The sequence below is a fragment of the Cololabis saira genome, chromosome 23, assembly GCF_033807715.1.
Source record: "Cololabis saira isolate AMF1-May2022 chromosome 23, fColSai1.1, whole genome shotgun sequence".
NCBI lineage: Eukaryota > Metazoa > Chordata > Actinopteri > Beloniformes > Belonidae > Cololabis > Cololabis saira.
In genome coordinates this window covers 10,318,651-10,336,047 of record NC_084609.1, presented here as the reverse complement: position 1 = coordinate 10,336,047, position 17,397 = coordinate 10,318,651, and the positions used below count along the sequence as shown (strand labels likewise).

Below are 17,397 nucleotides of genomic sequence, written 5' to 3'. Positions count from 1 at the left end.
TATCAAAAAAAATTAAATTGCCAGTTTTATTCCCAAAAAAATGTTAGCTATAGTATTTTGTTTGTAATTATCACATAAGACATATATTATATATATATACATATATATATATTTAAATGTTAGTTTTGCCTAAAAACTGATATTTATTGGATGTTTAACTGGCTGTAGCATTGCATTAGGTGGTTTTATTCCACAGCTGGGTACTTTCACTATGCTCAGCTAAAGACTTTACATTTCTAAATGTTAACTACACTCACCTGGCGCCTAATTAAGCACACCTGTGTAGTGTCACAGGTTCTGGTTTACTCTGTGACCCGTCAGATTCTACAACCTTCCACATCTTATTTTATCCAACATTTAAATCTCAATTTACAAATAGTGGTTTAGGAAAAGATCATTATTAATATATTTTATAGCTAAAAGATAAAGTTATAATCATTTTAATGCTATATAGACTAAATTTACAATACACTAAACGTGTATGCTTGCACATTTGGTTTGTATTATTGTTGTGTGTATTGTTCTGAAAAAGGCGCAAGACTCGAGTGATACCTGGAAAATCTAAGGTGTGTGTGTTTGTTTATTTATATATATATATATATATATATATATATATATATATATATATATATGTATATATATATATATATATATATATATATATATATGTATATATATATATATATATATGAGACAAAGACTGGAAAACAATGACAGCTGAAATTCGTCACTAAATCTGATGGGTCACATAATTTGATGTAACACCTGTTCAAACAATCGCGTTAAACGCCATTTACCTTGATCTAAGTTTAGCAAAAAGAGCCCAGTTCAAGATAAAAGATATGTATAAATGAATAACCTACCGGAGTCTTTACAGCTCGTAGAAAACCCGACCAGGACAATCGATACTTGAGCTGTCCTTACAAAGTGCTCGAGCATCCTCTTCTCTACAACCGTAGTGCGAATGCAGTTGCCTGGCAACAGATATGTCTTAAAAGACAACCAGAGATCCTGTAGTTTCTCTCTCATGTAATGTAGTAATTTTTAGCTTTTAACTCTTAATTAGTGACACAAACAAGATATGCTTAACATTTTGAGACGTATATAACTAAAATGTATATTTTGTTTGTTCTGCTGTGTCTTAATTGTTTAGGTCTTGGCAAACTAGAGGCATTTTACTAACTCAAGCTATCTTTCTTTCTCTTCCTCAAGAAATACAAATAAGCTTAGTTTTTTAAAATGACACTTTTTTTTTCACTGTAAACATGTTTACGAATAGGTTCTTATTTGTAGTGATAACTTCTTAATGTCGAAATAAGAAAAAAAAATGACAGTATACAACAAAAAGAGTCAAACTTCTTGCATCTTTTCAGTGGTCCATGCTGTCAGGTGAATATTTACCTTTATGGCACACTAATAATGGACCAATATCTTGACATTTCAGAGTATATGTTTTAGAGTGAAGACAGAAACATAATCCACATGAAGCTATTCAAATACATACAAATGATGTGTCTTTAGTGCACTTTTATTTTTACGATTGCACATCCATCACAAAACAAAGATCAAATTACTACCATTTGATTCTATTACATCAAAGATTTAATCATAACGACACAATACTGTTCAGTTTGGTTGTCCAAACGTTGAGTTTCTTTAATCCTCAAATCTTTGCAGGCATCACTCTTCAGCCGTTGACTTGATAACCAAGAAGATCCGACAGCTTTGACCTCAAGTCTGTTAAGTTCTTGTTTGTGTCCATCAAAGTCCGGTTAATTTGTTCTGCTGTAATTACATTTGAGTTGCCACCAGTTTTTTTTGTGATCAATCTACACAAGTTAATGCAAAAGTCTGTCTTTTTCTTTTTTCTTTTAAAGGAAGGTGTGCAGAGTCCTCACATTTCAGAACAGTTTGGATAACAACACAGTCGAACATTTGACAAAGCCTTTTCAGAAAACTGATCCTGCAAACATGAGCACTTTCTGTGACTATATACACAATTTTACAGAGGGAATTTTTGAAAAGCACAAGAGGCATCCTGGTTTCCAACGCAGTCGCGTGACCTCTTCTGGACCATCTCCTCATCTTCTTCGATCTGATGATTCCCAACACATCAGCTGTGCATCCCAGCCAGCGACCGGGCCAAGAGATGAAGTAACATCACATTTAGGCTGTAAGACCTACACACATTAAGAAAAATAGCAATGAAAAATTAAGCTTCAGTTAGTAATTTGTTACGGTTTACCAGATCAAGCTGTGCAAAACTTATTTACTTTTGTTTCTAAGGTCTTTCTTTTGGCTGCTTTAGTCCTGATTTAGCGATATAGAGATCTTTTATAAAGATCTAGAGAGAAAGACAGAATACAATCTAGATCTTGTGCTAGTGTGAGATAGATCTAGATCTGGAGAGATTTTGTTGAAGGTCCAGAAATGTAGACAAATAGACAAATCCAATCTCAACTTAAATTGAGACCTAGTTCACGATCCAGATCTCTCTAGAGCAGGGGTCGGCAACCCAAAATGTTGAAAGAGCCATATTGGACCAAAAACACAAAAAACAAATATGTCTGGAGCCGCAAAAAATGAAAAGTCTTGTATAAGCCTTAGAATGAAGGCAACACATGCTGCATGTTTCTATATTAGTTATAACTGGGGGAAGTTTTTTTTTTTTTCATTATGCACCTCGAGAAAGTCGAAATGTCGAGAAAAAATTCGAAATGTCGAGAAAAAAGTCGAAATGTCGAGATTAATGTTGAAGTACAATCTCGAGAAAAAAGTCGAAATGTCGAGAAGTCGAAATGTTGAGAAAAAATTCCAAATTACGAGAAAAAGTCGAAATGTCGAGATTAAAAAGGAAAGGAAATGGAAGAAAAAAGAGAAAAAGGAAAAAAGAAGAAAAGTTAAAAAATGAAGAAAAAAGAAAAAAAAGACAAAAATGAAAAAAAAGAAAAGAAAAAAAGACAAAAGAAAAGGTCAAACATTTTTGAAATCGCTCCAGGGAGCCACTAGGGCGGCTCTAAAGAGCCGCATGCGGTATAAAATAAAATAATCAACATATAGAAAGAAGGAAGTCACGATTGTAGACTAGATAAAATCTACAGATGTAGACATATCAATGTAGAGAAAGAGTGAGAGCTCCAGCCCACAAATTAGAATGAGCTGGAGATCCAGAGAGATCAGGATTCTGATTGATAGATCAGGATCTTGAGACAGGTCAGGATAGGCCTCGAGATCTATACCTTCGCAAGATCTACACTGTTGTTGTCACTTGATATTGTCAAATGTCTCACTCCTTTCTTTTTCACTTCTTTTTTTTGACCACCATCCTATCTGGTTGGCTTGTAATCATCAATTTATTCAGTCGCGTTTGGAAATCCCACAGGATCTTTGCTCTTTTATTCTCTCACACCCGTGAGGTATTTCCCATCTCCACTTTGGGCCATCCATCCATGTATGCTTAACTTCCCGGTACTCTGCTGTTATGTGCTGGAGTATCTTGAGTACATCCTTGCACGGTTTACACCCGGTGTCTTGTCTGGTGTCACAGAGTGTGGCCTCCACTGCTCTTTTCCTCCAAGCCTGTTCTCAGTGCCTCAGTGCTGTCTTTCAGAACAACGGAGCAGTAGTCTTCCTGATGTAAAGGTATTTATTTATCTTTTATTGTTTTTTTTCCCTGGGTGATTTCTTTCATTCTTCCGTCTGCTTTGTTTCCATTCTCAAGGTGGTGGACTTCGAGTGAAACCCTCAACGCATTGTGATGAGCTTTCTTATCTTAGCATTAGTGCCTTCTATTTCCTTTGATGGCCAGATTATTATACCGGAATAGTTTCTGATTACTGACAGGACATGTACAGGACTGTCTCAGAAAATTAGAATATTGTGATAAAGTTCTTTATTTTCTTTAATGCAATTAAAAAAAAAAACAAAAATGTCATACATTCTGGATTCATTACAAATCAACTGAAATATTGCAAGCCTTTTATTATTTTAATATTGCGGATTATGGTTTACAGTTTAAGATTATGATTCCCAGAATATTAAAATTTTCTGAGATAGGATAGTTGAGTTTTCTTAAACTGTAAGCCATGATCAGCAATATTAAAATAATAAAAGGCTTGCAATATTTCAGTTGATTTGTAATGAATCCAGAATGTATTACATTTGTTTTTTTAATTGCATTACAGAAAATCACAATATTCAAATTTTCTGAGACAGTCCTGTATGTTGATGGCTAAGGCTTTTTCTTTCCATCCAGTTAGCTCTTTAGCATCTAATTTCTTCCATAGTCTTCCGTGGAAGACTATGAAAACCTTTATTTATGCTTGAAATCCCCTTTTTCTTTTTTCTTTTTTTTTTTAAATGCCCCAACCTTTTTTTTTGGTCTTATTTTGTCATGAATTTTTGATGTTATGTGTGAAAATACATAAAAATTGCTCAGATCTTACAGAAAAGTTTACCATTAAATTGCGTTGTAATGCTCACTCCACTTTTATAACATACCCACCCAAGAAAGTTGCTGCTTTACTATTTCCAGAGGTTATATCGCATTATTTCTGCTCTCTGTGGGAGAAAGGAAAAAGGAAAGAAATGAGGTTAGGAAGGCGAGAGTATACATGATGATGAGCAGCAGGTGGCAGTATTGCATGGTATTTCTTTCCTGCAGATGCCTGAACTCAAACCCCTCTCTCATGTTCAGGTTCTAATTTAAACATATGTCACTAGTTTCACTCTTGAGTGACAAGATGAGGGGGGAAAAAAAATCAATTTAAACTTTCTTTGCTGTTTAATTCAACATCTTTACTTTGGGTCTCATATATCATGCATATTTGCTTCTCTTCCTCTCTCATTCTCCTCCTTGGCTCATTATCCCTCACTCTTTCCTTCTGCCTTGTCCTCCCTTTTCGTTCTCTCGGTTGATAATAGCTTTTCCCCTTTAGTCACTTTATTCATACGAGCTAACAGGCAACTGTGTCCTGGCTGATAGGGAGGCTGTGATTCATTTAGACAGGCTGGCAGCAAGCTGTGTAAACAGCCATTAGTAATTCATGACTCTGTCCAGCATCCCCAGGCTTCAATTAACCCTTGCTATTCATGCGCTTTCCTTCTGACACCCATCTTTCTCTGTCGCTCTCTCTCGTTTTTATTTTCCAGCTGCTCTTTGTCTTTGTCCTCAATCATCTGCATTCTCTTTCCCCCTCTCACTCTGCATTTAAATCATTCTCCGGCGCAGTTGTCAGCTCGACAATCAAAGACACAGAAATAACACTGGTAACAGACGCTAACGAAAGCCATCAAGGAGGTGTTGTTCAACATCGATCTAGTTTGGGCAAATTAAGAAGTTGTACTTGTAGAATTTAGCACGGAAATAAGAGATGCGCATAAATCTGTCTCCACTACTTTGAAACGGTGTTGGACCAGAGTAATGCACAAGTTTAATGTTATTCTCTTTTAGGAGCTGCGTTTTAAGTGTAAATTTGAGCTCAGCCAAGTAGTTTCCAACCTTTTTTGTCTTGTGATACTTTAAATGAAGTGTTTATTCAGTGGCTGAGGAGAAAGCAGCTATTTTGTGGGGGGTTTCTGCTAATATCCTACACGCTCTCAGATTGACATTGAGCGCCCAAGGCGGTGCCCTGCCCTAACGTTCCATGTAATTGTGGTAGTTTAGCACCTGCTCAGACAGAAATAAGGCTTTTAGACACTGGCTCTGGTAGTAGACAGAGTAATTAATGTCCCTGCTTTTGTGACATGCAAATATCTAAACAATAATTGACAATGAAAGTCAATTATCTGACATTTCAGCTCTGATTACTAATCTGGTTCTACAGTATCAACACAGAGTTCTGTGAGCTAGTTAAGCAGTGGCGTCAATTCAGTGGAAGCTAAGGTATGGCAAGGTTACGAGTCACAGAACTTAACTAGAGTATCAATCAAAACGTCCAGCAAATACTCATCACAGAAATCTGCTATGTAGCTTATCTGTGTGGTTAAGAAAATTGGAACTTTTTCAAATGCAGTCTCGCTCACTGCAAAAACTCAAAATCTTATTATATTTGTCTTATTTCTAGTTAAAATGTCTCATTTTTAGTCAAAAAATCTTATTACAGTTAAAACAAGAGTCATCACCAGAAAAATAACTTATTTGACCATTTTCAAGTACATTTTCACTTGAAATAAGTAGAAAAATCTGCCAGTGGAACAAGATTTATCTTCTCATTACAAGCAAAAAAATCTTGTTCCACTGGCAGATTTTTCTACTTATTTTAAGTGAAAATCTACTTGAAACAGGTGAAAATGTTGTTTTTGAGTCTTGTCTTAAATGTAATGAGATTTTTTTGACTAAAAATGAGACATTTTAACTAGAAATAAGACAAATATTCTTGTTAAGATTTTGAGTTTTTGCAGTGTAAAATAACTAGTGAAATCGATCATGTTGTTCTGATTTGCATTTGTAGTTATTCTATATGTATTAAGTAATAGAATAATCAATACAAATAGACACAGAGTAATTCCATAAATGTATTTAAAAAACAAACATTTACATTTAACCCTTGAAGCCAAGCTGTGGCGGCTGCCATACCTTGCCATACCCAATTGACGCCCCTGTAGTTAAGTACACAAAATGCTTTTCTTCATACTTCCTTTTTGCATGAAAAATAAACTTGGTCCAACTGAACAAAGTTTTTCCTTTTTGGCTTGTCTTTTTTGTGTATTTAATAGAGGTCAAGCTCAAATCGGAACGGAAATGGTCCAATGTTTGTCTCCTTACTGTCTCCCAGCAGCTCCTCGGACATCAGATTGTCTTGACGGTTGCCCAGAACGAATGCCAGGAAGGAGAGAATGAGGGCGTCCATGATGCCCATGATAGCCAGGATGTAGGCCCAGCGCACAGAACATGCGCCCAGCGTGTACTTGTCCGTCTGTTCGCCGCACATCCGCTTCACCTCGTCGCTGTCCCAGCCGTCAGGGTAGATCATACAGCCCAGGATCAGACACGTACCTGGATCAAGAGAGGAGACAGGTGGGTGAGTGGTCTGAATAACAAACCTTCTTAGGATTAATCTTGGAATAGAAATAGAAAAAGTATTGTATCAGCCTTAGAATGAAGACAACACATGCTGCATGTTTCTATATTAGTTATAACTGGGGAAAGTTTTTTTTTTCATTATGCACTTCGAGAAAAAGCCGAAATGTTGAGAAAAAATTTGAAATGTCAAGATTAATGTTGAAGTACAATCTTGAGAACAAAGTTGAAATGTCGAGAAAAAAGTCGAAATGTCGAGAAAAAAGTCGAAAATGGCGAGAAAAAAGTCAAGATTTCGAGAAAAAAGTCAAAATGTCGAGAAAAAAGTCGAAATGTTGAGGAAATAGTCAAAATTTCGTGAAAAAGTCGAAATGTTGAGAAAAAAGTCGAAATGTCCAGAAAAAAGTCGAAATGTCCAGAAAAAAGTCGAAATGTCGCGAAAAAAGTCAAAATTATGAGAAAAAAGTCAAAACGTCGAGATTAAAAAGGAAAGGAAAAAGGAAGAAAAAAAGGAAAGAAAGAAAAAAAAAGAAGAAAAAAAGGAAGAAAAAAAGAAGAAAAAAAGGAAAAAAAAAGGTCAAACATTTTTGAAAAAGCTCCAGGAGCCACTAGGGCGGCGCTAAAGAGCCGCATGCTGCTCTAGAGCCGCGGGTTGCCGACCCCTGGTGTAAACTATACAGTGTAATGTGTAGGGTTCTTATTTATATTTCAACTAACAAGTATAGTTAGTTAATTGTAAAGGTGTCAAGGCTATGGTAGTATGTTGGATAAATGTTGCATTTTATGATAAAAAGATCTTAAAACTAACTCGGATTATTATTCACATAGCACTTTGTTGATGCCAATTGCTTAGCTTGCACAAAAACACTGATTAATATCCAGGATGCTTGTATACAAAAATAAAACTCAAACAATTAACAAAACTGAAAATAGCTACCAATTAAGATGTTACATCAGCATTTTTGGGTCACTTACTGATCATCAGTAAATTTGCAGTTTAAGCAGTGTCATCGTTTTCAATAAACTGTCATCTAAAACCACCTGTTACAAGTGAAAAAAACATAAAAAGCAGCAATCAGTGGGGAGAAAGGTTAAGCTTATGGGATACTCTCAAAAGTAGGAACTGATGGAAATGTGGGGAAAAAAAAAAAAAAGACAAAAGTAAATTCAGAAGTAAAAAAGTAAAAGTGGCGGCAGCAGGACATAAAAAGGACGGAGAGACAGGAAAGGAGGCAGAAAGATGTTACCACATGTCACAGCACCATGTGGTGAGTCGGCCTGCCTTCATTAGCTGTCTGCTGCCGAGCTGACGATGATGGACTGAGCTGTTAGGAAGCTCAGTCATCACAAACACTTCTGCTGTCAGTAGGGAGCCGCTTTCACAATCATACACGATTACACACTCACTCACAGTCAATCCAGGCAATCAAGTCATCATGGATCTGTGATGTCTGTGTATATTTGTAGCAGTGCTACCAAAAGCTGCTTCTGAATGTCTGTTGTATGTTTGCCCTGGTTAATTTGTATCATTAGAGAACCAGTTTTATCAAAATTAGTTATTAGCGGCATATTTGGAAAGGACGGATGCATTTATTGGATATTAAGATTAAAGGTAAAACCTTTACCCTTTTGTAATGTCGTGGTTTTCTTCTTCTAGGTTTTTCTTCTAAAAACCTGACATTGAGGGTAACAAACAAGCTAATTCACCTCATTCTTCCTGCAAACACGTCTGAAGGTGTGCATCAATACAGAGTCGTCATTCCGGCTTTCATTTGAAAATTCTCCAGATATTTTTCTAAAGGTCAGAAGATGGTACCTTGATGTTATGTTGTTCTGAAATCTTATTGCTGATAACAGTCTGGATGGTCTGTAAATCATAGAACAATCAACTGTGAATTATTAGCACAAAGTAGGGATGGGTGGTATGGACTAAAAAATGTATCACGATTTATTCTTCCTTCCTTCCTTCCTTCCAGGTTCATTTCCTTTCTTTCTTTCTTTCTTTCTTTCTTTCTTTCTTTCTTTCTTTCTTTCTTTCTTTCTTTCTTTCTTTCTTTCTTTCTTTCTTTCTTTCTTTCTTTCTTTCTTTCTTTCTTTCTTTCTTTCTTTCTTTCTTTCTTTCTTTCTTTCTTTCTTTTTTCAGGCTCATTTCCTTCCTTCCTTCCTTCCTTCCTTCCTTCCTTCCTTCCTTCCTTCCTTCCTTCCTTCCTTCCTTCCTTCCTTCCTTCCTTCTTTTTTCCCTTCCTTCCTTCTTTTTTCCCTTCCTTCCTTCCTTCCTTCCTTCCTTCCTTCCTTCCTTCCTTCCTTCCTTCCTTCCTTCCTTCCTTCCTTCCTTCCTTCCTTCCTTCCTTCCTCCTGCTCTCTCCTTCCTTCTTCTCTTCCTCTTTTCTCCCTTCCTTCTCCCCTTTCCTTCCTTCCTTCCTTCCTTCCTTCCTTCCTTCCTTCCTTCCTTCCTTCCGTCCTTTTTTCCCTTCCTTCCTTCTGCTCTCTCCTTCCTTCCTTCCTTCCTTCCTTCCTTCCTTCCTTCCTTCCTTCCTTCCTTCCTTCCCGTACATTGTGTGTTGATTTAACGCAGAACCATAAATCAGCTTTACACAAAAACGTCATCAACAGGAATTTATCATTTTTACTGCGAGATGACAAATTCTTATCGTGAGGAATTTTTTTGATGATATATCGTGAACGGTAAAATATCACCCATTCCTAGCACAAAGCATGCTTAGTCAGTGTGCAGTGATTCATTTATTTAGATTCTGTCCCCAAATGTTATTAGTCTGCAAAGAAAACTCCCCTAAATGAAATACATATGCATCAGGGTCGAGCATAAAAAGGAAAGTTACTTCACTGTGCATCGTTATTAAATCCGAACTGTCATTCTTGTATAATGCAAAATAACTTTTTTGCACCAGGCGCAAAGTCATAGTTAATCCGAGCCTTTGCCCCCCCAACAATGATTAATCACATGTGAGTGTTTTTTGCACTTGGGTGGTTGTGAAGCCAATCCACACACATAAACCCACAGATACGATCATAATTTCTACCATGTAAACGGTATTATCTTATGTTGGACTAGTTTGCATGATCCACAAACTTCTCTCCCGTGTAAACAGCCTGCTCCTGCAGCCTCCCAGCTGTGATATTAATAGAACAAGTTGAATTGCGCGTCTCAACGGGACGTCTCGCATCTCTCACAGGCTCTGAGTTGGGAGAAATACGGGAGATCAAAGACACAATGGGTTTGCCTTTGGACTTTTATCTGAACACCAAGGTGTGCTGTGATGGTTTGAGCTCCAGGCTCCCAAAGTAGCACATTTGATACCACTGAAGTCAGTGTATGTGGAATATTTTTTATTTCTATGGGGATGTTATGCAACTGGAAGGCATCCTACAAAATAACATGCTACTGTTAAACATGCTGTCAAAACAAAGCTGACCACAATGCACGTTTCATCTCCTGAGAGGTTTATTCCCCTCATCTTAACATCCCTACAGCCGTCTTTGCCACAAAGGAAAATAAGCTGCCTTCACACTATTACTGCCATAAATAATGAAAGACATTATGAAATATGAAATACATGACACAAGCTATCTTATTTTAAATGTACATACAGGACTGTCTCAGAAAATTGGAATATTGTGATAAAGTCCTTTATTTTCTGTAATGCAATTTAAAAAAAAAAAAAAAAAAAAAAAATCATTACAAATCAACTGAAATATTGCAAGCCTTTTATTATTTTAATATTGCTGATTATGGTTTACAGCTTAAGATTAAAGGTATTGTGACATGAAAAACACATTTTTCTTGATTTTTTGTGTTTTGTTGGGTGTCTTGACATCAATTACACCCAAAAAACAACAAACTTTTAACATTCAGTGTATTATGTGCTTTCTGGGATTTTCCGCATAACTATGCAAAAACGGCGCATGTGGTTTGGTGGCGGATCGTTACGTAACGATCCGCTAAATCACCGCCCCCTCCACCCAGCTCCCTGTCTCCTCTCCTCTCCAGCGCACCATAAAGGCTGATTTATGGTTCCGCGTTACACCGACGCAGAGCCTACGGCGTAGGGTTACGCGGCGACGCGCAAGGTACGCTGAACCCTACGGCGTAGGGTCTGCGTCGATTTAACGCGGAACCATAAATGAGGCTTAACACGGAGCTGTTTAGAGCCTCTTTTGTTCTAATCACCGGAGGAAAACTGCTAAGAAGACCCGCGGCCACTGACTGGACTTAAGATAAGGGGACACTGCTGCTTGCATGCCTTTATTTTTATGATTGTTTGCTGTGGTTCGCCCTCCTGCTTTTCCGTGCATGCTTCGCCTGTCGCTCCCGGCTTAACTCTCCGACGCCGCTGTGAGCGTATGGCTGGAGGAGGAGGAGGTTTGGAGGAGGAGCGGAGCAATGATTGACAGGAAAGGGGGAAAAGGAAGCATTTTTCACGGCGCAAAAAAACACTGTAATAAAAAGCCAGGAAAAGAGTACTAGAGTGAAGTTTTTCTTGTTACACTCTTTTAGACACATTTGAGGGATGTTGGCCAAGACTTTTAATAGTGTTAAAAGCATTTTAAAAATGATGTCACAATACCTTTAAGATTCCCAGAATATTCAAATTTTTTGAGATAGGATATTTGAGTTTTCTTATGCTGTAAGCCATGATCAGCAATATTAAAATAATAAAAGGCTTGCAATATTTCAGTTGATTTGTAATGAATCCAGAATGTATGACATTTTTGCATTACAGAAAATAAAGGACTTTATCACAATATTCTAATTTTCTGAGACAGTCCTGTAGAATATTTATTTTTAGATTGTACAACCTCAAACTGAGAGTAACATTTCTAGCAGAAATGGCAGAAAGCAGCAGCATTATCTGAGTTTGCAGTGCTTCAGATGATTGAGGACAACTGAAAGATGGAGAGCACTGGTTGCTCCAAAGTGTTCACACACCGGCTCCTCCGCTGAAGGCTTCATTCAGGATGGTAGTACTCCAACTCTGCAGGACACGAGTGGTAATGAGCAAAACTTCACCCAGGACTCCTGAGAGCAGCTCACCACTACAGAGAGAAGAGAGCGTGGACTACTGCGCGCTGCTACATCTCATCTTCATCTTCTCTCTGGTTTCGACAGAAACTTTGAGTCGGACTTGGTAGCAGAAATCCGAACTGAAGTATTTAATGATTCCTAGACAGCAGGGCACGGATTTTGTTTTTCTTAGATACTGTCTAATACTTGAAAGTTCCCCAGTGCAGTTTCTATAGTTACCAGGTGAATTAAAGGACAAATGAGCGTTGGACTAATTAGTAGATTAATCGATTAAGTGACGGTATTTTCATAGTGGCTTTTTGCTTGCCAGAATAGGGCTGGGGGATCGATTCAAATATCAAGAATCGATTCGATTACGATTCTTAAGATTCAGAATCGATTATCACGATCCGATTCGATCCGATATTGATTTGGGTTAGTGTTAATAAAACAGTTTTTTGAGCTGTTGCATGAATTATATGACTGTCTAGTTATGCAACATATTAATACTAGTATTATATTGAGATTAAACAGCAAGTATTGCAGCTAATGATGCTGTAAGGACCAATCAGCTCCCAGAATGCTGATAGAACTGCTTTCAGAAACATCGTGGGTCAGAATTACCAAACAGATCCAGGGAGGAAACAGAGGACGAAAGAAATCGCTTTTATTTTTTCCCCATTTATGAGAATTTGTTTTTTAACATTTATACAAATTTAACCCCAAGACAGTATATAAAGCAAAGAAATATAGACAATTTATGCAATTATAACTGAAAACTTTAATGTTTTCATACCTTTAAACATATTTAAAGGCAAAAACATGGCACCAGTTAGTCTCCTGTCCAACAAAATATTCCTTTTTTGGGCATAAACAAAAAAGTACCAAAAGTTGTAATGTACCGTAATGATGAAAAAAAAAAAAAAATATATATATATATTATATATTATATATATATATTTTTTTTTAAATCAATCTTTAGACATATGAATCGATTTTTAGGAATTCATATGAGAATCGATTTAAAATCGGAGAATCGATCTTTTCAACACAGGCCTACTGTCTAATACTTTAAAGTTCCCCAGTGCAGTTTCTATAGTTACCAGGTGAATCAAAGGACAAATGAGTGTTGGACTAATTAGTAGTTTAATCGATTAAGTGACAGTATTTTTATAGTGGCTTTTTGCCTGCCAGAATGCTGTCAAGTATTAATTTGTGTTCCTTTTACTGATGAACTGAATCATGTCTCATGAAAATTAGCTCATGATGATATTCATGACATTCAAAACCCCCGTTAGCTGTGTTTAGTGAACTGACCATGTGGAACTCCCACTGCATCTGATTTTCCTCAACGCTGGATTGTTCCGTGATACTTGAGAAGTCAGGTTTCAGTGTGAGAGGATTTATGATCCTGAAAGGTTTCTCAAATATATTATATTATATTATATTATATATTATTATATATCTTAATGACTGCAAATGTCTTCAAATGCTTCCTCTCATAAACACCTACGCGTAGTACACATCCTTTCTCCTTCAACTCTTCCCAGCTGCCAGCTGTTGGCAGTGACATTAAGACAGAAGATGATGTGTCATTATCTAGACTACTGAGTTGAGTTACCATGTACTGAACACACGCACAGACTTACCTAGTCACTCATTACGGTGCAATTCAGGAGCTAAGCAGCAGCCGTCTACCGTGTTTTTTGTTGTTGTTGTTGTTTTAAAAAAAAAAGATTCATCTCCCTTTCAAATGTAACAGAGATTCATGAGCTGTGTCTGCCAGTGCATGTTCATGAGTTCATGTGCATGTGTAATGCTCATACTGTATGCAGTGTGCATCCGCTTCAAGGAGGAGCATAGCAGATTAAATTAATGGAAGTTAATTGGGGCAGAAACTGGCAGAAGCAGGAAGGTATGAGGACAAAACACCTCCCTCTCTTTTTCTTCACCACTTACCCTGATCCCTTCTGCGCTGCAGAGCTGTGGATGCATGAAAGTGAGTTGAACGATAAGGCCGAAGACACAGAACATGAGATGCAGCGTTAATTTTTGCAACATATATGTTATATAAGTATTGTTATATGAGCTCATGCACTGGATCATTAGAGTGGTTGTTACATTTTTTAAATTGCATTTAAATGAGATGTTAACTTTGTCAGTTAGTCATAAAAATCTAATTTAGTACTTATTTACTTATTTCCAGTACTCGAGTTGTAAAAAACAATCAGGGGGGATGGTGGATTTGATCATATGGGGACAGATAATTTGTGCTGATTACAAATAATATAATATATTACAAATAATAGCAGTGACCAAAACACCTGCAGAAATACTGCAGGAATGACATAGCAGCAGTTAAATGCAGCCTTCTGTAAGCTTTAAATATCCACTGGGCTTACATCAAATACATCAAAACACAACAATAAAAAACACTTTTCTGAACTTATCAATATGACTCTGTCCTTCACAGGATAAGTAAAATGATCACTGCAAAAACTCAAAATCTTAACAAGAATATTTGTCTTATTTGTAGCTAAAATGTCTCATTTTAGTAAAAAAAATCTCAATACACTTAAAACAAGACTCATCACTGGAAAAAACAACAATTTTCACCTGTTTCAAGTAGATTTTCACTTGAAATAAGTAGAAAAATCTGCTAATGGAACAAGATTTTTTTGCTTGTAATGAGAAGATAAATCTTGTCCCACTGGCAGATTTTTCTACTTATTTCAAGTGAAAATTTACTAGAAACAGGTGAAAATTGTCAAATAAGTTATTTTTCTGGTGATGACTGTAAATGTTGAAATAACAGTAAAACCACATTCATTAATGAAATGACATAAGGGATGGAAAGGGGGGACGGCAGTTTTTTCAGGGGGGAGGATTTTGACCGTTTTTATTTCAGGGGGGATGCCATCCCCCCTCATCCCCCCTCAACTCGAGTACTGCTTATTTCTGTAAGTGAAATGTTTATATACAATGACCAAATGATCATAAAAAGTCTAATCTTATTCTTTATTCTAGTCGCCACGATCAATACTGGTCATTTATTTGCAGAAAGATACAGAAACTATGACACCAAACCAAAAAACATCATAAATAATCCAGGATGCGCTGTGAGAAACACAACAAACACATGTCAAATAGACAAATGCGTCTGAATTCAATCGTTCAAGAATCGTAACTAACCACTGCAATCGCCACAAGGAGCTGTCATTTCCTTTGGTGCTGAAATCTCCACCAGGAGAAGTATTGAGGCTTGTTTTCAGCTACTCTGTTCCGCACTACACAGCCTTGACAATTTTGTTATTTAGATACTGACTTGGGTCACTGAGCAGCTCTGTATGCACTCCGGTATACAGATGGAAACAGAAAAGCATTTGCATACCCTCTATCAACTCCTGCACCTTTTGACAACAACCAACATTGTGCAACTGTTGTCACTGTCATATTGTAAAGAATGCAGAAAACTGGATATTAAGGCAAAAAGGACAAGCGAAGATAAGAAAAAAGAAAAGGGAAGTGGATGATGGATGCTACTCAGGCTCTGCATCACTTTAGTAGAGATGGCAGAAAGGTTAAGATTGATGACTGAGGAAGAGAAAAATGACAGAATATGAAATGGGAATTATGAGGACCATAAAAATCAGAACAGAATCAAAGTCAAATTGATATAAGATATGTGTGTAATTTCTGTGTCATTCTTGGGTGTGGATTGAAAAGACGAGGAGGAAGGTAGGCAGGCTGGAGGGATACCGCGTGAACAAGGGTTACAGGATTTGAATCCCAATGCACTTCATTTGAGACATGAAGGGAATGAAAGAAGCTGCTCAAAAATGTAGCAGCAGTAAAGCAGCACTCCTTCATCAGAGAATGACACAGAAACAGAGAAACCACACTTCAAAGAACAGACTTCAAGAGTTTACCAGCTACAACATGACCTCAGCTATTTGATCGTCCTCATTCAATTTATCAAAAAGAAAAATAAAATTTTACTCCCGAGTTAAAGAGAAAGTAGTTGAGAGATGCTCCGCCGGTGATGGTGCCGTAAAATTGATTGAGGATAAGTTTTACAATCTAATCATCTCTAAGCAGAGAGAGGCCCAAGCAGAGCGTGGGCCAAAAAGGAACTGTAGTTATTAGTGCTTCATCATGAATCAGAGAAAAAACAGCTGACACTGGTTAAAGTTTACTCACACCTCCATTTAAATTTAACAGGGAACTAATTTCTATTTTTTGACATCGTCGTTCTGCAAAATGCTGACACTATAAATGTGTGTTTTAATATAACCAATTCATGATCCAAGGGAAGAAATGAAGAGGACGATAAAGATACAGCCAGTACTCGAGATGAGGGGGGATGAGAGGGGATGAGAGGGGATGAGAGGGGATGGCATCCCCCCTGAAATAAAAACAGTCCAAATCATCCCCCCTGTAAAACTGCCATCCCCCCTTTCCATCCCTTATGTCATTTCATCAATGAATGTGGTTTTACTGCTATTTAAACATAACTTATTTGACAATTTTCACCTGTTTCAAGTAAATTTTCACTTGAAATAAGTAGGAAAATCTGCCAGTGGGACAAGATTTATCTTCTTATTACAAGCAAAAAAATCTTGTTCCATTGGCAGATTTTTCTACTTATTTCAAGTGAAAATCTACTTGAAACAGGTGAAAATTGTTGTTTTTTCCAGTGATGAGTTTTGTTTTAAGTGTAATGAGATTTTTTTTACTAAAATGAGACATTTTAACTAGAAATAAGACAAATATTCTTGTTAAGATTGTGAGTTTTTGCAGTGATCCATGTTACTTATCCTGTGAAGGACAGAGTCATATTGATAAGTTCAGAAAACTGTTTTTTATTGTTGTGTTTTGATGTATTTGATGTAAGCCCAGTGGATATTTAAAGCTTACAGAAGGCTGCATTTAACTGCTGCTATGTCATTCCTGCAGTATTTCTGCAGGTGTTTTGGTCACTGCTATTATTTGTAATATATTATATTATTTGTAATCAACACAAATTATCTGTCCCATATGATAAAATCCACCATCCCCCCTGATTTCTTTTTACAACTCGAGTACTGGATACAGCCCTCCAAAGTCTTTGAGTGCAAAATATGCCAGCCACAGTTTCATAAAGCTGATGACTGGACAATCTCCAATTAAGGGCACAAGCTTCATTATTACTCTTTTGAAGACACAGTTCTTAAAAGAGATGTCAAAACTAAGTCAGATCTTACTGTGTGCGCCAATTGTGATTGTTTTGAGACTCCACCACAGGAACCTTCATGTAGTCCCAGTGCAGAAACAATGTTGCCTCCCGTTTTAGTAATAATCTGCATAAAAGTTG

General features: G+C 36.9%; 1 protein-coding gene across 1 annotated transcript in view; it reads right to left on the bottom strand.

The window, feature by feature from the left end:
- Nucleotides 1-1,331: 1,331 nt before the first annotated feature.
- Nucleotides 1,332-17,397, bottom strand: part of lhfpl3 (LHFPL tetraspan subfamily member 3) — a 51,693-nt gene continuing 35,627 nt past the window's right edge. Inside the window, exons 3-5 of the mRNA XM_061715313.1 lie at nt 6,767-6,997; nt 4,505-4,560; nt 1,332-2,180 (exon numbers count right to left, since the gene is read on the bottom strand). Of these exons, the coding sequence (XP_061571297.1) occupies nt 4,538-4,560; nt 6,767-6,997 (254 nt within the window). The 3' untranslated portion in view covers nt 1,332-2,180; nt 4,505-4,537. The remainder of the gene's footprint in view (nt 2,181-4,504; nt 4,561-6,766; nt 6,998-17,397) is intronic.